A 20,370-nucleotide genomic window follows, 5' to 3' on the forward strand; every position below is an offset into this window, starting at 1 on the left:
ATAAAGCAGATCTACAAGACATTTTATAAGAAGAAACTCTAGGCTATAAAGACAAATTGGATGTGACAGATAAAGGATTTCTAGCATGATGAAAATTAGGATAGCAAAGAAGAGAATCCTATTTAATAGAAAAAAGATGTTTAGTTTGAACACAGTTGAGGATAATTGACATCAATTTGAACATCAATTGAGGATGATAGAAGGATGTTCTATAGGTAGTTGAAAATACTGATGAATAAGGAGGGCATGTATTGCGTGGAGCACTGGGTATTGTGCATAAACAATGAATCATGGAACACTGCATCAAAAACTAATGATGTATTTTATGGTGACTAACATAGCACAATAAAAAATACAGATGAAGTTTCTCCAATTTTAATGTGTTTTTGAGCATTGTTTTTTCCCAGATTTGTGATAATTAAGATATTTTACTCATTGAAATTAGTCTAAAATTATAGAGGTTTTACTTATTTTGTTCTGCATTCATATTTCTGCTTCATTTTCTTTGAATTTGCTGTTAAGTAACTGATCAGCCAGTGTTAGCCTGACTTCACCTTGTTTTGCTTTGGACTGGCTCAGAGTTCTTATATGTTTCCATTATGATTATTTTTTCATAGTTTTTATTGCTGAAAACTAGGGTTTGAAGAAGAAATGTAATTATCACCTGAACAATATTTATTTATTTTTTTGTTTATCATTTTTTTCTGTGAATTTTAGGCAATGAACATCTTAACTTCAGTGCTGCTTCTGTATGCAAAAGAGGAAGAAGCTTTTTGGCTTCTGGTTGCTGTGTGTGAACGAATGTTGCCTGATTATTTTAACCGTCGAATCATTGGTAAAACACACACATACATCCCATAGATAAGCACATATTTCTTTTCTAAACAATTTATGTCTCTTGTGTATCCAATTACATATCAAATGGGAGAACTGATCAATTAGGCTTTGAAATAGACAAAATGCAATCAGTATCAAAATGTCACTTCACTGACATGCTGAAGAGAAGTGCTTTTTGTACTGAATATATGTTTGGAAAGATTGTTTAATACATTGCTTTTCTTTTTTGTTATTTCTTTTCTAAGGCAAAATACTTGGTCCATTTCTTAATAAAATAGAAATTTTAGGTTTACCTTCTCTTTTTTGCTGAAACAGTGGCGATCTAAAGTATCCAGAGCTACTGGAACATTGTTGTTTCTTGATGAGAGGTAGATTTTTAACCAGCTTAAAGTCTCCATGTTTATATGAACTGTATTCATATTTGCCAGATTTGAAAGAAGGATCAAGTTCTTGGTTAGTTAATTATATAATATTTTCTTTAGTCATCAGATATTTTTATAGATTTTGACACTACCACAATACCATATGTAGTCTCTGCTTTGTGCCCTTGTAAGCCTTCAGTGTCATGGCTGGGTTATTGATTATATTGTCTTTCATTACAGTTTGTGTATTTATCTTAAGTTCTACTAGATATTAAGCCATTTGAAGATGAGGCTATTTCATTAATTGGTGTATCTCTTATGGTACCTATTACAGGTTTCTGCATATAATAAAGATTCAATACATTACTCTTCAAATGAATTTGAACTGGGGTTCTCAAGTGCTTCTTGATGCATGACACTTTGCTAGCAGATAAAGAGATGTGTGAAATACAGAAAAGGCATTGAAGAAGTTCATAATTTAAGGAATAGAAATGAGATATATTGACATACTAACAAGTGGGAAGGTCTCAGAAACAAATCCTTTTGAAAGGTGTTCATTTTTAAACTTCCTTTTATGTTTGCCAGGTGCCTTGGTGGATCAGGCAGTCTTTGAAGAACTTATCAGGGATCACCTTCCCCAGCTGACAGAACACATGACCGATATGACATTCTTTTCCTCAGTTTCTCTCTCGTGGTTCCTCACACTTTTTATTAGTGTGTTGCCTATTGAAAGTGCTGTGAATGTGGTGGACTGCTTCTTCTATGATGGAATAAAGGCCATTTTACAGCTGGGATTGGCAATACTTGACTATAATTTGGACAAACTGCTTACATGTAAAGATGATGCTGAAGCTGTGACAGCTTTAAACAGGTACTATCAGAACCATAGTGTTTCAGTCTGGAGAGCCGCTTGGAGATGATGTTGTTCAGCTCCCTTATTTTACAGATGCGGAAACTGAGCCCTAGAAACTTCAAACAAATTGCCCAATGTCACAGAGCTAGTTGCATGAAAAATCTAGGACTAATGTCCCCTTCTCTGTTTCCAAATGGATAATAAGAGTAAATCCCTTTTGAAGCAGACCACTTTGTAACATACACATTTATACTACTATTGTTAATTCAGTATGCTGGGACTTTTCATAGTCCCAGTTTGAGCCATGAAGTGTTATTGTGTAAAAGTGATTTGAAGGGGGAAGAATAGTTGATAATGTTAAATATCCAGTGGGAGAAATTGTTCTGGTTTTCAAGTAATTTCAATCAGGTATGCTGAGTTTTATTTATCCAGTCCTTTTTCTGTGAATGTTATTTTATATTGGAGCACTTGTGTGGTGTGTGTGTATGTGTTTGTATACCATATATGTGTATGTTAAATGAATGAATGTTTGATTAGGGTAACTACTGGAATGATGCATCAAATACCATTTTGTACAGAATAAAATCTAAACACTGCGAGCATTCAGATACTCTGTGTTAAGGCCTCAGTGTACCTCTCTTATTTCTCCTCTCCTGCCTCTACATAGCTTATATTCCACCCTTACTGGACTATGTGATGTTTGCTGAGTACTATTTGCCTTCCTTGTACTCTCCTCCCTGCCTCTGAAATAATTTCACCATCCCATTCCCTGCTCCCTTATCCTCCTAATTCCTAACCATCTTCAAATTCCACTTCTTCATAAGACCATCCTTTGTCCTCTCAGGTGACATTAACCTGTAACTAACTAGGGAGAAATTAGCTGTTATTTCCTCTTGCATTTTACTTCCACTAATTCTTGTATTACTGTTAACTTTTGGATAGGTTCTTTGACAATGTCTCTAATAAGGATAGCCCATTGCCTTCAAGTGTTCAGCAGGGTTCAAATGTGAGTGATGAAAAAAGCAGTCATATGAAAGTGGATATTACAGATTTGATTAGAGAGTCAAATGAGGTAAGCTTTTTTTAATACCACAAATATAATTCCATAGTATAATCTAAATGATTGGTACTATAGTTCTTTCTCTAGTGGCATGTTAAAAGTAAGATGATAATACAAGTAAAGACATAATTTAAAATCCAGTTTCACTGTATTTGTGTATTTTTATTGAGGTATAATTGGCATGCAATATTATATCAATTTCATGTGTACAACATAGGGATTCAGCATTTGTGAACTGATCACCACAATAAGTAGTTACCATCTGTCACCATACAAAGTTAATACAGTATTATTGACTGTATTCCCCATGCTGTATTTTATATCTCCATGGACTTATTTCTTTTACAACTGGAACTTTGTACCTCTTGATCCTCTTCACCCATTTTGCAACCCCCCCAACTCCCTTCCCCTCTGGCAACTACTGCTCTGTTCTATTTTTTGTTTATTTTTTGTTTATTTTTTAGATTCTACTTTTAATTGAAATCATGTCATATTTGTCTTTCTCTGTCTGACTTATTTCACTTAGCATAATACCCTCAGGTCCACCATGTTGTTGCAAATGGCAAGATTTCCTTCTTTTTATGACTGACTAATAGTCCATTGTATAAAAGCAATTTCTGTGAACTGTTCCTAGGTTATATAGCCTCCTGTGCTTCAGTTCGCTATTCTTAAATGAAACGAAATTCACTTGCTTTCACCGGTAATGACCACTTTTAAATATTATCACCATATAAAAACGTGAAAATTATTCTCTTCTTAGAGACTAAGAATTTTTCCAATGTTCTTGTACTTAGTCTAGACAGATAGTAGGTGGAATTCTCTCCAGTAAATATATAGAAAAACTGAAATGTGGGAGGTGAAAATTGGCATAGCCACTGAACAAGTTAACAAAATAGCTAGAAATAGAACCAAGGCCTCTGAGAATTGAGTCTGGTGAAATTCAATTGTAGGAGAAGTGGATATTTATTATGAATGAGTATCTACTGAAATCATATTTTTTGCAGAAATATGGTAATATTCGCTATGAAGATATATACAGCATGCGCTGTCGAAATAGGTTATATGTCATACAGACTCTAGAGGAAACGACAAAGCAAAATGTGGTGAGTATCTACCCAATGAGGGGGAAGCAATTAGAGTAACAGTTTTTTTTCCAACTTCCTTTAAAAAATTGACATTCCATGTAAACAAAATGAATATAACTAAACTTTTGAGCTAGATTCTTGCCACAGCTTAGCTTACTCTAAATTTTTTTGAGAGGAAGTAAATTATTTTCTTCTAGTTGAATTATGTTGATTTCTCCAAAATGTTTTGTTATTTGACCTTTACTGTTAAATGTTATGATACAGGCATTTAAGCATAACATATTTGTGATGTGCTGCATCAGGAAGAACAGCGGACCTACATAGCAGTCATTGCTGCTAATATATATTATTATCCTCAGAAACTTAAGATACAGTGAAAAAGATATAAAACTGTGTTTTAAATACTCTCCTTTTAATATTAGGGTGACTACATAAGAAGCTGTTAGCATTGGTTGCCTCTGGTGAATGGGATTAATAGATTGCTGGTTGGAAGGGAGAGAGTTTTACTTGGCTGTGTATGCATCCTTCTGTTTGAGCTTTTCTCATAAGCATGTATTGTTTTTGTAAAACTACTTGCTTAAGGGCCACATCCTCAGAGATGCCAATCTGGGAAAGTAAACATTTCTGAAGATTCTAGGTTTAGCTTTCAATTAAATAATTCAATGATGTTACTGTGATGTAGTTGGCATAAGCCCCCTTGTTTTGGTTTTCATGTGGTGGGGGGGGTGATACAGTTTTTTAAATGAGATCATATCAGTTACTTTGTTCTGCAGCTTACTTTTTTCACTCAGAAATATATGATGGTCATTGCATATCAGTACATATAGACCTCCCTTACTTCTCTTAACATACCGAAAATATACCATAGTATGGACATACTATACAGTTGACCCTTGAACAACATAGAGGTTAGGGGCCCCAGTTCCCTGTGCACTCAAAAATCCACCTGTTACTTTTGACTTCCCAAAAAATTAAGTACAGTTGACCCTTGAGCAACATAGGTTTGAACTATGTGGGTTTGCTTATACATGGATTTTTTTGATAAATGTAGTACTGTGGATGTATTTTCTCTTATGATTTTCTTAATATTTTCTCTAGCTTATTGTGAGAACACAGTATATAATATACATCCAAATACATACAAATAACATACAAAATATGTGTTGATCCACTGTTTAGGTTATCGGTAAGGCTTCTGGTCAATAATTGGCTATTAGTAGTTAAGTTTTGGGGGAGTCAAAAGTTATATGTTGATTTTTGACTGTGGGGGGGGTTGTTCAGGGCTCCTAAACCCCAAGGGTCAACCATACTAGTAGCCTATTGTTGACCAGGAGCCTTACTGATTCACTCCGTTTCAAACATTTTTTTAAAAATGAATATTGAATGTTAACTTTGATCAAAAGACCTTTCCATATCTTGCGATTATGTATTTTTCCAGCTTTGTTAATGTAGTGGATTATATTAAGGAATTCCTAATGTTAGGCTTCTGTTGGATTCTTGAAATGAATCCTATTTGGCCATGTCGTATTGTTATTTTAATACTCCGTTTTGATAATTTTGCTACATAGCTATGTTCTTTACATCTGTGTTAAAGTAACATTGGCTTACAGTTTTCTTTCTGTGTGTGTGCTAACTTTAGTTTTCGTATCAGAGTTGCACTCATGTCATAGAATGAATTTTGAAATAAATTATATTTTACTATGCTTGAGAATAGTTCAGATCACATATGAATTATACATTACCTGAAAGTTTGAGTAATTGAGCCTATAAAACCATCTGGATCTGCTGCCTTTTGGTAGAAGGCAGATTTTTTATTACCTTTTCAGTTGTATCCAGAATTTGTTCTTCCTGGGTTACTTCGGTGTTTTATTTTTTTCCTAGAAAATTATCCATTTCATCTAGACTTTCAGATATTTTTTTTCCTAGAAAATTATCCATTTCATCTAGACTTTCAGATATCTTGGTGTAAAGTTTCTAGAATTCATTCAATAGATATTTAATGCTACCTCCTCTCTGCTGGACAAAAGTGACCTCTATACCTATGTTTGTATTATCATTTTACTTCTCAATGATGTTTATTTTTGCTTTATTTTATCACACTTGCCAGATATTAGCCAATTTTACTTTTTTTAAATTAACCAACTCTTTGTTTTATTTATTGTTTTATTATTTCATTTATTTTTAATTTCCAGTTTTACTAATTCTTTTATCTTTACTCTTTTAAACTTCCTAAATACCAAACTCATTGTACCATTGATGCTTATTCATCATGTAGTAAGACAAAGCTGCATATTGTCTAAGTTTATTACTTCTTGAATTATGTTACTTGGCACAGAGAGGGGAATGCACATCTCTCCCAATGTCTTTGAAGTGTTTAATGACAGCCCCACTTGATGACTTCTCAGAGGCAAGAGAGGAATATGTGGAAGGAGACTTAGAATACTGTTGCTTATATTTATAGACATTAAATGGATGTCCTTTGGCAATGATCTCTGGGTATGAAGTGATGAAGGTGAAAGTACATGTCAGAGTAGAATTGAATTGTAGTCTATGTACAACCTCTTTAAAGGGCAAAATTGGTCCATTTATCTTTGTTATTCTTTTAAAACGTTAGAAGAAAATGATTTTATTCTAGCAGAGGGAGATTTCTCAGTGGATTCAAGAAGAATTTCAATACTGAAGTATTAAAATCTAAATTGCTTTTAATCTTTTTAAAGCTGCGTGTTGTATCACAAGATGTGAAATTGAGCCTTTATGAATTGGATGAACTTTATGTCATCTTTAAGGTACTGTTGTTCTTCTTCAAGTGAAAAATAATACTTTTAAGCAAAATTTTACCACAACCACTCTTAAATATTTTATCTTTAATTCTTTTAGTACACATGCTTAAAAGAAAATAATTTTATAAAATTACTTCTTATGACTTACTGACTTTACTCTTTATTTTTCATAGAAAGAGCTGTTTTTTTCTTATTACTGGTGCTTGAGTTGTCCAGTACTGAAGTACCATGACCCCAGTCTGCCATATTTGGAACAGTATCAGATTGACTGCCAGCAGTTCAGAGTGTTATATCACTTGTTGAGTCCCTGGGCTCATTCTGCAAACAAAGATTCACTAGCCTTATGGACATTCAGATTATTGGATGAAAACTCTGACTGCCTTATAAACTTCAAAGAATTCTCCTCTGCAATTGGTAGGATGATGTCCAGTAATTTTTTTTAAAGCCAAAAATAAAGCTACTCCTAGAAGTACTTAGTAGTGCCTGTTATTGATAATTTAGTCAGATTTTATCAGCCTGAGTTACATTATCTCCAGCTTGAGCAATAAGTGGACCTTTTTCTGGGTTTATAACTAAAACTAAGTATATTGGTCTCATTTTGACTCAGCCCTCTCAGAAGAACTAGCTGTTACATATGGATGTTTCAAAGGTTAACATGAAGGAAGAGAATATCTGTATCTTCCCCCACTCAGGCACATGGATACTTCAAAAAGAGCTTCTTCCCCCATCAGTAAAAATCAACCACATAACCTAGAAAAGTGGTAGAGAAATTATCCAACAAACATGTTGTACCTGTAGATAGTTCACCAGTTACATTGTTCCTTTGCTTTTCCAGAGACCCCAGCATACTTTCTTATCAGGAATTGCCCCTTAAAGAGTTGTTCTCTCATCAGATGAGGCATAAGGCCTCATTTAAAAGAAAAAAGAAAATTTAGGTTCAGGGGGGAAGGGAAATCAGGCGAGCATTTTTCCCTCTGATAAAGGATATTTTGCTTATACATTTGAAGGAGAGATTCTGGCTTTCTAGGTGGTGGTTTAACTGTTACCTTAAGTAACAGAAGGTTTTGAATCCTAATTAGTGGCTAATATCTGTACCTTAATTTGTATCTCTGGAATTGATTGAATGATCTTTGAAAATAATGATAATTTGTCATTGAATTTTATTGAACAGATATAATGTACAATGGAAGTTTTACTGAGAAGCTTAAGCTGCTTTTTAAGCTGCATATTCCTCCAGGTAAGAGTTTAACAGTCTTTAGTGATGTACAGGAGTTGATTCCATTTTAACAAGTATAATTGCAGATATTAAATTTTAATAAATAACATAATTTTCAATATGATATCAGGTCATTACTTCATTGTGGCCCATGGATCATATGTCCAGTACTTTTGCTGATATATAGTTACAGTGAAATCTGTGGAAGAGATTCTCTGTAATAGATGGGTTCACAAGTTTCCTTCCAGGAAACAAAGATAGTAGTTTAATAGTAGGTCGTGTATAAGAACAACCTACCATCTGAATATTGGTATAATATTGAAATGTGATATTGTTGTTATTGTTGTCAGTTGGGGAGTAGAATTTAACTGTAGACAAACTGCCAAACTTGTGGAATACTGCAGATTATCCAGAAAAAAATGAGACTAGGCAGCAGAAATATTAAACATTTGGAAGAGGAAGCAAAATAAAAGCTACCATTTATTGAGCACTTGCTCTGTTCAGGCATTTACTTTACAGGTATTCTTTTACTTAATTCTCATAATATCCCTGAGAAGTGGTAATGTCTTTCCAATTTTGATGATAAGGAAACTAAGGCTCAGAAAGATTAAATTATCGGGCCAAGATCACATAGTTAATAAATTGCATAGCTGGGATTAAAACTGAGGTCTGACTTCAAAGCTCAGGTTTCTTTCTATTCTACTATACTGCCCTAATGTTACCATATAATGCCAGTTTTCTTCAGTGTTTTCCACCGACCTTAAGAGGCTTTCTCAGGCTTGATCCATATTTTGGGAAAACAGTCTTAGGTTTTAAGCTAAAGGAACATCGCAAAAGTACCTTTTAGTTTAGATAGGGTTAATTCACACAAGCAAACAGCACCTCATAATTTGTCTAAAGCCACACCTGGGATTTCTTTCAGAGTCTTCCCAGGATAGCCAGGAACCATTCTTTACCAGACCAAAAATCTAAAAGCCGTCTTTAACTCTTCACACACTCAGATCACAAAGAGAGCATTAAAAACCAAACCTGAACCACCTGATAATTTAATTATGAAGGACTTTACATTTTCAAGTCAAATTAATGTTAGAATGTTTAATGTTGCTATGGAATGAATATGCTTTCAGTAGAAGATCAGAAATGGAAAGAAAAAGACACTGTGTATCTGTTACAGCACTCAACTTCATTTTGCCTTATTATTGAAGATGTTCTTAAATGACTGAGGTTACATTTTCAGAGATTTTGAAATGCCAGGTTTTCTTAGTTTTCTCAGAAAACTCTTAAAAAGCAAGTAAGAGAACTAATGGAGCTCTGAGTGATCAAGTACTTCTTGTTATTTGCTATAGAGTAGTACTACTTCTACATTTCTTCACAAATGTCTTTCTTTTAGTGACCTTTTGTTTAACTTTCTGCCCCCAGATTTCCTTGACCAGTTTTAGGACCCATTTCCATCTCTTATTGTTAGTAAATTGATTTGGGTTATCTGTTTTCAGCTTATACTGAAGTGAAATCTAAGGACCCTTCACAAGGAGATGAACTTTCCAAGGAAGAATTACTTTATTTCAGTCAGCTCCATGGTAAATATCTGTTAAAAATGTCTTTTTTGATGAGTAGTCACTCACAGAGATCTTCCTGGCTTAAAATTTTTTTTTACCCAGCTACCATTAATAAAATTTGAGATAATTTATATTTATTTTTATTTATTTATAAATAAATTATATTTATTTTATGCTACCATAACACTTAGCACAGAACTAAACGCATGGTAAGTACCCCATAAATATTTGATTAATTAACTGAAATGTGTTTTGGGTTTTGATTTATGGAATTTTTTTGTATACTGGAGGATTAAAAAGAAAATGAATTTTGTTTCTTCTTTATGTTGCAGAAATTTCTAAAATGTATCTGACCATTTTCATGCCTTGTTCAAATACAGTGGAAACAATAGAATCTTTGATGATTGAAGGTCATAGCTATTATTCAAACAGTGAATACTTATTATAAATCACTGTAGGTGTGTGTAGGAGACAGGGATGAATCTGTCTCCAAGACATAATTTGGAAGTGTTATGAGGTCATTTTTATGTCCTTAGCCTTTTTTTTTTTTAATAAACATGAATTTCTTATAGAGGGATAAGTGCTGATTAATGTATGTTTATAATTACTATATGTTGGGGTTTGAATATTAAGTTTGAAGAGTTCTTATAAATCAACTCATCAAATCCCTTAATTTATATGGGTAAGGGCATGGAGGCTCAGAATGAAGTGACTTGTGCCAGAGTTCACAATGTGTTATTGCCACAATCAGGATTAGTAGCTCAATCTTCTGACCTCCTGCATGCTTTTTTCCCCTAATAATAAAAGTAACACAATTTAGTTTGAAGAAGGTCATAAGGAAAAAAATACCACCCAGAAATAAATAATATTTTGTATACTTCTAGGATTTTTTTCATAAAGATTTTTCTATAAAGGGGCACCTGGGTGGCTCAGTGGGTTAAAGTTTCTGCCTCCGGCTCAGGTCATGATCCCAGGGTCCTGGGATCGAGTCCCGCATCGGGCTCTCTGCTTGGTGGGGAGCCTGCTTCCCTTCCTCTCTCTCTGCCTGCCTCTCTGCCTACTTGTGATCTCTGTCTGTCAAATGAATAAATAAAATCTTTAAAAAAAAATTTTTTTTTCTATAAAAATCTCTACTATAGGGGTGCCTGGGTGGCTTAGTGGGTTAAAGCCTCTGCCTTCGGCTCAGGTCATGATCTCAGGGTCCTGGGATCGAGCCCCGCTTCGGGCTCTCTGCTCAGCGGAGAGCCTGCTTCCTCCTCTCTCTCTGCCTGCCTGCCTCTCTGCCTACTTATGATCTCTACCTGTCAAATAAATAAATAAAATCTTTAAAAAAAAATCTCTACTATAAAAGTTCTCTCTACTATAAAAGTTCTTGAAATTTTGTCTTCTGATGAGAGGAGGTCGTGTCAGCTAAAATTGGCTTCCTGAATTGAAAAAAATAACATGTCCCTAAGTCTTTATATAAAATATTATTTTACTTTTGAAAGATATTTACTTGTTAAATGTTTTACAGAATGCATTTTTTTTTCCTGTAGTTTCCAAGTCTACAAATGTGAAGGAAGCAGAATCACTAAAAAACAGCCCAGAAAAAGGTACTATGATTAGGAATATCATTTAGTTTAAGTCACTCTTTTTGTGAATAGGGTTAGCTACAAAGGCAAATAGTGGATTCTGTTTAAAGGTTATTGATTTGTCCTGAGAGCCTTTTCACGTTTTTGTGTGTGTTTAACAATTTAGTCTTTCTTGTCTTGATAATTAAGTCTCAGAACTTACAGTCAATGACCCATATTCATTTAATTTCACTATTTTGAAAATATTTATTTTCAATTATGAGAGTAGATAATAAAATAAATTTAAACAAAAGTCTTCATACCCCCACTGAACTCCACCCTGAAGTAAATGTGAAAACATTTTGTTCTATATCCTTTCCAGACCCATTTCTGTGTATACATACATACATACAGACATCTCTCTTTTATAAAAAAAAAAAAGAAAGAAAGAAAGGAACATTCCATAAATACTGTTCTACAATTGACTTTTTCAGTTTTGTGATATATCATGGGAGTTTTCCTGTCAGTACATTTGGATCTGTCTTATTCTTTTTAATGGGTATAGAGTATTCCATTCTTTGGTTCGTAACTCAATAACTAGCCCAGTACTGATGGACATTTAGGTCACTTCCAGTTATTTGTGTTACAAACCCTGTTGGAACAAACATTTTATACTTACATTGTAGAATACTTTTATACACATTTCTTTAGAATAGGATAAATTCATAGAGGTATGAGAATGATGTGTCAATACGTACATTTAATATTTTGATCAAGACTGTCAAATTGCTCACCAAAAGTCCATCATCCTTTTTATGTTTTTGAGTAATATTTAGTCAAAAAATAACGAAGTGCTAAAGAGCTATTTAAATACAACAACATCTTCTCTAGGTTGTTCAGTGTATCTACCTAGTTTTCCAATGAGTTTTAAGTAATTATTAATAGTCACATTAATTATCTTCATTAAACTCTTCAAAGGAATGAATGGATAGTAGTATTTTGAATTTTTTTTAAGAAGAGCCACCATAGACCACTTCAGAATCTGCATATAAGAACATCTTATAGAAGCTATTTTAAACTTAATAGTATGCATGAGAACATCTAGGTGAAATTTACATTGTCAAGTCAGGGTGTACTGTTTAAAAATGCATCCTTCTCCCTCTCTCTTCACATCTTCCCCAGTCCCCAGACTTACCAAAGTAAAAGTTTTAGTTTAATGGAAATGGAGAACAGATTCTGAAAGCCAGTGGGTGAGATAAAAGGTAAATTCAGATAATTTTCTGGGTTATTAATAGAATCTCACATCTTAATGAAATAATTTCCAATAGTAGTTATTCCTTCTGAGATTTGGAGAAATAGAGTGGGCTGTTCATTATGAAATGGTTTTGTTCCACTCATACAGGCAAAGGAAAAGTTGATATTCAAGCATATCTAAGTCAATGGCAAGATGAGCTTTCCAAAAAAGAAGAAAACATTAAGGATTTACCAAGAATGAATCAGGTATAGTATTTTCAAATAAAAAATTCTAAGTTCTTGTTTGTTTTTATAAATATGGGTGTATTCAGCTCTAAAACAGCTAACATGCTAATACAAAAATAGTTAAATAATCTATGTATCATCTCTGTAAGTTTCAGATGCACACAGAAGAATAGCAAATTTTTAAATGATTTTCTGCTTTAATGCATTTAATGCAATGTTTCCTATTTCCAGCTTTATTAGAAGTGTTCATTTATTCAGTAAACATTTTTTTAGTGCCTACTAGATGACACACCCAATGTTAGGTACTAGGAATAAGAAGTTACTAAAATAGGTCACATGCTGGTTTCTGATCATCTTGTATTTGAACCTGCTGGAACAATACTAATGACTACTACTTGACACAATTCCAAATCCGTCTCTTAAACTGTTCAGTCAGTTTATGTTCTTATGTGTTTTAAATTAAAATCTGTTGGTGTAGATACTGAGGATTTCCAGAACTTTACCAAAATGAGAACTATCAAACTGTGGTATTCCTCGTGGACTGGGCAATATGGTAGCTGAATAAGTACTTTTTAAAATGAATCGATATGATGTTCTAAAATTTTTTATAAATAAGCAGTGCTACAGACTAAGGTAGAAAGAGAAATAAAACTCAAGAGTTTGGTACTATTTATTTTAATTAAGGATGTACTTAATTTTAATTAAGCGTGTACTTAATCAAAGTAAATAGTACCAAACTCTTAATCCTTGTGTTTGCTTTTTATTTACAGATAAACTTTTCTGTTAGGATGATTGCCCTATTGTGTTAGAATCAGCTTTTTTTTAATTGACAAATATCTTTTAGGAATATCTATGGATTATCTAGGGGCAGTTAGCAAACACACCAATTTATTTCTCCACTTGGGTCCCACCTCAGCCTTCAAAGAGAAACATGTCTAAATGGGCCCTGTGGAGCTACCTTGTACTACTAGATAGTTTCCAAAACATTCTTGCAAAAATTTAAGTCCTCCTAGCTGAGCTGCCTACTGTAGCCCTTTGGAGAGATTGAGGGGAACTCCTTATTAAGCCTTTCATTAAGATTGGTTAATGAATGTATAATTCACATGTAAGGAAATAGGTGAATTTGCCTAATTAAAAGGACCACTGGGGTACTTGGGTGGCTTAGCCAGTGGTTTAGTGTTTGACTCCTGGTTTCAGCTCAGGTCATGATCTTAGGGTCCTGAGATCAAGATCTGGCTCAGGAGGGAATCTTCCTCTCCTTCTGCCCCCCACAAAATAAATAAGTCTTTTCTAAAGAAGTACCATCTAACATTGAAGGAATGCTGACAGGTAAGCTGCCCAAGAATTATTGTATATATATGTATATAATGTACTCCTATTAGGCAACATCTGAGAATATTTAAAAGGCATTTTCCTCCATGGTTTATACCCATCTCTCTAAAGCCAAGATTTATTTGGGGAATTAGTCATTAGTTTTTTTGTAGCTTCTATGGTGAGGGTTAAATGGTATAAATTCTAAATAGGAGACTGTTTACTTCTAAGTTCTCTTCTTTTTGCTAAATCTAATATCAAACGTGGTATTTCTAACTTATATCTTTCAGTCACAATTTATTCAGTTTTCAAAGACTCTATATAACTTATTTCATGGGGACCCTGAAGAAGAGTCGCTATATCAAGCCATTGCTGTTGTAACCAGCCTTTTGCTCAGGATGGAAGAAGTTGGAAGGAAACTACATAGCCCTACAGCATCAGCCAAAGAATTCTCTGGTACAGTCTGTGCTTCTGGAGGACCCAGTGAGGGGAAAACAGAGAGCCACTTGAAGAAAGATCCCTCCTCTTTGAGGGAAGAACCTCAGTGGTCATTTGCATTTGAACAGATTCTTGCGTCTTTGTTGAATGAACCAGCATTAGTGAGGTTTTTTGAGAAACCCATAGATGTAAAAGTGAAACTAGAAAATGCAAAAACCTCTCAGTTAAGCTGTAGAACCAAGATGTAAATCTCTTAACAGGAATTGCCTATTATAGACAAGTTTACTAAGATTCCTGTAGCTGTCAGTTTGATTCTTGGGAATAGGGATCAGGGATTTATCTTGTTACCAATGTGTTTGAAGGTTAAAAAAAAAAAAGATGTGGAAGCACAGTGATTCATTGCTTTATGGTAATCTCTAATTTTGATATTCTTCATTACAAATGAACTTTTTATAGTTCATATGATATGCAATATCAGAGGAATATGCTAAATGTTACCACCAGAGGGCACTACCATATCACTTTTAGTGAGAAAGTTCCTAATTTGTGCTGCTATTTACATATGAATTGCTGACGATTTTGAAAATGTAAGGCTGACATGTCATTGATAAACCCTACTTTCCAAATTGCCTCAGTCCTATTAGAATGCTTTAGAAATCCAGGCCCTTAGATCTGTAGCCTTAATTATCTAAGTGGTTACCATACGGAAACCTCATTTTCAAGTTATCTAACTGAAATAATACTAACTTTTTAAAGTTAATATCATTCAGTTTTATAATAAGGAATGGTTTTTTAGTAACTTCTACATTCTTCCTACCTGAGAGTGGTTCAGAAGCTGCTGACACACTTCTAACTCTGTAACAAAAACAAGTCAAGAACTCAAAATTCTGGACTAATATAAGGAGAAAAAATGTTGGATTTAATTTTAAGCTGGATAAAGCCAGTCTCTTCAGAAGGGTTAAGAAACAATTCGGTTAACTATATAGGTCTCTCATTAGACTGAGCAATTACTTGAAATTCTTCTGAGCACTGCTCTTTGTGGCATTTGTTTCAGAGTAGCCTGTGACTGCTTTGGTTCTAGCTTTAGATTTTGAATTTTCACCAGTCATGTTTTAAGCTGCATTATGTAGACTGAATTACTGTGTTAGTCTGGCAAGTTCATAAAGTATACTTTTGTGTAATGATAGTTAAGGTAGTTGCTGGTGTCTATCTTAAAAGTTTTGACCATCTATCTGATTTAGATGTGTGATTTCTATATTTCATGCTGCTTATATTTCAGTCATTACAATGAAAGCCCATTTAGAGATAATGGGCTTTTGTTAGCACTTTAAAGAAAAGAAACAAAAGCAAACCACACCTATTCAATCTTCTTTGCTATTTTTGACAAGAGCAATTTATTCATCAATTGATTTAGGAGATTATGGGGAGAGATCATCCTTTGGAGCTTCTTTTTTCACAAAAGGCTTTGGTTTTAAACCCTTTGACTTTTCAGATATGAAACAATGAAAGGGCAAAAATTCTTTAGAGTATCCCAAGATGTCTCCCTTTTTGGAAAAGAATTGGTATAGTCAGCCTCTGACAAGAGTCCACTGTGAACAAGGCCTAACACAAAGGGGATTCCTCATCGCAGAATATGTTACTTTCAAAGACATTCAAGGATTTTAAGTTGATCCTTTAAATTTCATAAATTGGACTTGGCCAAATACTTACTAGTGTTGTCTTTAAAATGATTTGGTCAATTTTTTCTTTTCAAGGAAATTATCACTTAAAGATACAGTTGGTAAATAAGCATTTATGCATTTTCTTGGAAATAATTTGTGAAATGTGTCCAAATTTTAGAGTTTAGTTAATAGTTTATATGTAAACTATCATACATCTGCTATTTTGCAATGATTGTTTAATTATAGTAGCTCTAGAAAAACACAAGGTTTTATGCTTATATACAAAGGCACTATTACACATACTTTGTTGAATATTTTGTCAACTATATTTACAAAAAAGATACTTTCTTAAAAGCATATGTTATTAATATTTGATATGATTTTAACGTCTGAATATTAAAGTTCAGCCTATATTAATTAAAATTGAATACTTAGATTTTTGAATTGCAAAGTGGTTATAAATGCCAGTTAAAAAGGCAAACATTTATTTTCTGAGTCTGCAGGAGAAATAAGATGAACACATAGTTTTATAGTTGCTACCTTGTTAAGCAAATGAGTTGTTCTTAATATTAAAAATCTTATGTTGTTGTGTTAAACTGAACCAGTGTATTATACCTTATATATTAAATTAAATGTGTTATAAGGTGGCTTTACTTGTCTTTATAAAAATAAATATTACAGGGGTGCCTAGGTGGCTCAGTGGGTTAAACCTCTGCCGTTGGCTCAGGTCATGATCTCAGGGTTCCAGGATGGAGCCCCACATCAGGCTCTCTGCTCAGTAGGGAGCCTGCTTCCCCCTCTGCCTCTGCCTGTCTCTCTGCCTACTTGTGCGCGCTCTCTCTCTCTCTGTCAAATAAATAAATAAATAATCTTTTAAAAAATAAAGATAAATAAATAAATATTACAAATCTACTACAGTAAACACGAAAAATTGTTTACTAAAAGATATTACTGTTACTTATTACTACATATTTTTATTCACACAACTCAGTTATCACTTGAGGACTTCTCTATTAGTTAAAGTTAGGCTGCAGAACACAGAATTCACTCTAGTTAAGGCAGAAAAGATTTATTACCAGACATTAAGTGGCTTACAGAATTATCAAGAGGACTGACTCTAAATTGAACTTTCAAGAACAGCTTCCAAAACCACACCACAGAACCAGGCCACCAAGAGAGTTGCTAATTCTTCTGCCATTAGGAAACTGCTACTTCCTGCTACCATGATTTGAAGCCAACACTGCAGCTGCTCCTCACTGATCCATGCTCCACCTGCTGTGATTTATAGCAGCAAAAGAGATGCCCAGCATCCCACCTCTTACCACCCACAAGCTAGTGACTAAATTGCAATAGAACAAGCAAACATCTTCACAACCATGTTTACCAGCAGAAATGGCAGAAGCATAGCTTTCACCTCCCTTCTGCCATTCCAGTCTCATGAGTGTGCATCTGATTGACCTATAATATATCCAGAATCCTAGTTGCAAGGGAATCTGAAAAATATCCTTGCAGATTTTTTAGCTTCTGCAGTGCAGGAAGGGACAGCAAGAGGCCAGAATGGACACTGAGCACTGCATTTGTTTTCTATTACTGTGTAACAAGTTACCAAGACACATTTAGCTCACCATTTCAGTAGGTTAGAACTCTGGGCTCAACTTAGCTGGGTGCTGTGTTTAGGCTCTCACGGGGCTGCAACCAAGGAATCAGCCAGGCTGGTTCTCACGTAGAGGTTCAACTGGGGAAGAATCAACTTCCATGCTTACTTAGGCTTTTGGGAAAATTTTATTTCCTTATGGTTCCTTAAGGCTGTCTTTGGCTCCTAGAGGCTTCGCTCCGTTCCTAACAGCTGCCCTCAACTGCTTCAGGCTGCCCACAGTTCCTTGCCATGTGGGCTTCCCCCAAATGGCCACTTACTTCATCAATCTAGCAAGGAGTGTCTCTAGAACAAGACAGTATCTTATATAATGTAACATGCTCCCAGTGGCAACATCTCATCCCTTTTGTCATACTCTGTTGGTTAAAGGCAAGTGGTTAAAGACCCACTCATGGGGAGATTACACAGTGGCATGTACATCAGGAAGCAGGGTCCATAGAGGGTGTACCCTGGAGTCTGTCCACTGTAACTGTAACTGTCCACCGTAAGCACCTCTCTATGTTATCCACCTCTTTTACAATGCAACATACCCTTCTTCCCATATTTATATATATCAGCTAATAGCATCAGTGGCAAGCTGCTGCCTGTTGTAACATAAATCCTCATACAGACAAAAATACATTAATCCTCTCTCCTGATGGAAGATCCACGTTTTTGTTGATCACTTGGATCCATGGATGAGTGATACTTATTTATCCTAATTCAATCTCAGTCCCATCCTGATATCCTGTAACATGTGAACTAAAAAAAAAAAAAAGTTACCATAAAACTCACCTTATATAAAACCTAGAGGATAAGTAGGGGAATAAACTGATTGCTATATAGAATTATGTATCTTAAAGAGAAAGGAAGAATAGCTATGGGTAGCTACTATAGTCCTCACTTCTGCAACTAGTCATGAGGCTGTAGTTGTGTTTTATTTTTTTACTTATCACACAATAAATTAACTTCCCTTTGCTATACACTTCTATAATTTTTAACACAGGTATATATTCCTGTAACTATCATCACAATTACAATACAGAACAGTTCCATCACCCCCCCCAAAACTCCCTCATGCTATCCATTTGTAGCCACACTCTCCTCCCACCCAACAGCCACTCATGTTTTCTGCCCACCATATAAAAAACCAGATGTCTTCTTTTCCAGAATCCTCACCTCCTATGGCCATGTGATCAAGGATTGGCTAATCAGATGCCTCTGCTTGGAATTTCTTAATATATAGCAGAGCAGGACGGAAAGTGGGGAATACATTCTGTAGCAGTGGTGGCATCTTCGTATTAACACTTCGTATTAACATCTTTGTGAATCCCTGAGCTCAACAGTTCAACAAAGTCTTTTTCCGCTTTTTACCAGCCAGAATCCTTTCTTTGGCTATTTATTTATTTATTTATTTATTTATTTATTTATTTATTAAGATTTTATTTATTTCTTTGACAGAGAGAGAGATCACAAGCAGGCAGAGAGGCAGACAGAGAGAGGAGGAAGCAGGCTCCCCGCCGAGCAAAGAGCCCGATGCGGGGCTCGATCCCAGGACCCCAAGATCATGACCTGAGCCAAAGGCAGAGGCCCAACCCGCTGAGCCACCCAGGCGCCCCTTTGACTATTTAAAGAAAGACTGATACCTGTGACACTAGGAGCCCTATACCACTAGATTCCCCCAAAGCAATGCAAGCAAATTATCCTGGTAGCTACATTCCTTGGCTTAAAATCACCAGTGGAACGGTGTTTTATCCTTTATCTCACATTCTACTGCACCTTCCATTTCTGTTATCAGGACCACATCTTTCTCCTATCCCAGAAGCATCAAGCAATAGATTTCCTAGCTTCTAATTCTTGTCTTCCTCAGCAGGTAATGTCTCCTTTGTGGCTGCTTTTAAGATCTTGGTCTTTCCGATGTTCTGCAGTTTCTTGTGATTTTTTTAAAGATTTTATTTATTTGAGAGACAGAGATCACAAGTAGGCAGAGAGGCAGGCAGAGAGAGAGGAAGGGAAGCAGTCTCCCTGCTGAGCAGAGAGCCCGATGCAGGGCTCCATCCCAGGACCCTGGGGTCATGACCTGAGCTGAAGGCAGAGGGCTTAACCCACTGAGCCACCCAGGCGTACCCCCCCCCCCAGTTTCTTATGATTTATGTAGCTTTTTAAAAATTGCTATTTAGGATTAATGATTAAATTTTGATAACCAACTGTCATTCTCCAAGACCCATATACCTTCTGCATTAAGCCAATCAGGCAAGTTAAATGAGGATGAAATGGAAACCCCTCTCCTGCCTCCGTATAACCACACACATCCTTCATAGCTTTAGTGGGCACTCATCTCTGTGATTTCCCCAGGGATACAGTACTGACAGATACAGCAAACCCTATATGGCCCCTCCCATAAATAGTCCTTATACTACACTGGTCGGGGAGCAAATGTGGTAGATCTGTCAGTTGCTTAGGATGGCTATTTTTTAAAACTATTTATTTGTCAGAAAGCGAGAATGAGCAGGAGGCAGAGACAAAGGGAGAAGCAGGCTCCCTGCTGA

At 35.1% G+C, this 20,370-nt stretch overlaps 1 protein-coding gene across 2 annotated transcripts in view; it reads left to right on the forward strand.

The window, feature by feature from the left end:
• The window catches only part of TBC1D8B (TBC1 domain family member 8B), a 58,577-nt gene extending 41,723 nt beyond the window's left edge, over positions 1-16,854 (forward strand). The window contains exons 11-21 of one of the 2 annotated variants that reach the window (XM_045996262.1): positions 718-835; positions 1,785-2,070; positions 2,995-3,124; positions 4,117-4,215; positions 6,915-6,983; positions 7,151-7,391; positions 8,149-8,214; positions 9,687-9,770; positions 11,285-11,341; positions 12,702-12,799; positions 14,380-16,854. In XM_045996262.1, the coding sequence (XP_045852218.1) occupies positions 718-835; positions 1,785-2,070; positions 2,995-3,124; positions 4,117-4,215; positions 6,915-6,983; positions 7,151-7,391; positions 8,149-8,214; positions 9,687-9,770; positions 11,285-11,341; positions 12,702-12,799; positions 14,380-14,775 (1,644 nt within the window). In that variant the 3' untranslated portion in view covers positions 14,776-16,854. Of the gene's footprint in view, positions 1-717; positions 836-1,784; positions 2,071-2,994; positions 3,125-4,116; positions 4,216-6,914; positions 6,984-7,150; positions 7,392-8,148; positions 8,215-9,686; positions 9,771-11,284; positions 11,342-12,701; positions 12,800-14,379 lie in introns of those variants that run through there. The other variant, XR_006816909.1, reaches the window with a different exon arrangement.
• Positions 16,855-20,370: the final 3,516 nt, after the last annotated feature.

The sequence above is a fragment of the Meles meles genome, chromosome X (genome assembly GCF_922984935.1).
Source record: "Meles meles chromosome X, mMelMel3.1 paternal haplotype, whole genome shotgun sequence".
NCBI classification, from domain to species: Eukaryota; Metazoa; Chordata; class Mammalia; order Carnivora; family Mustelidae; genus Meles; species Meles meles.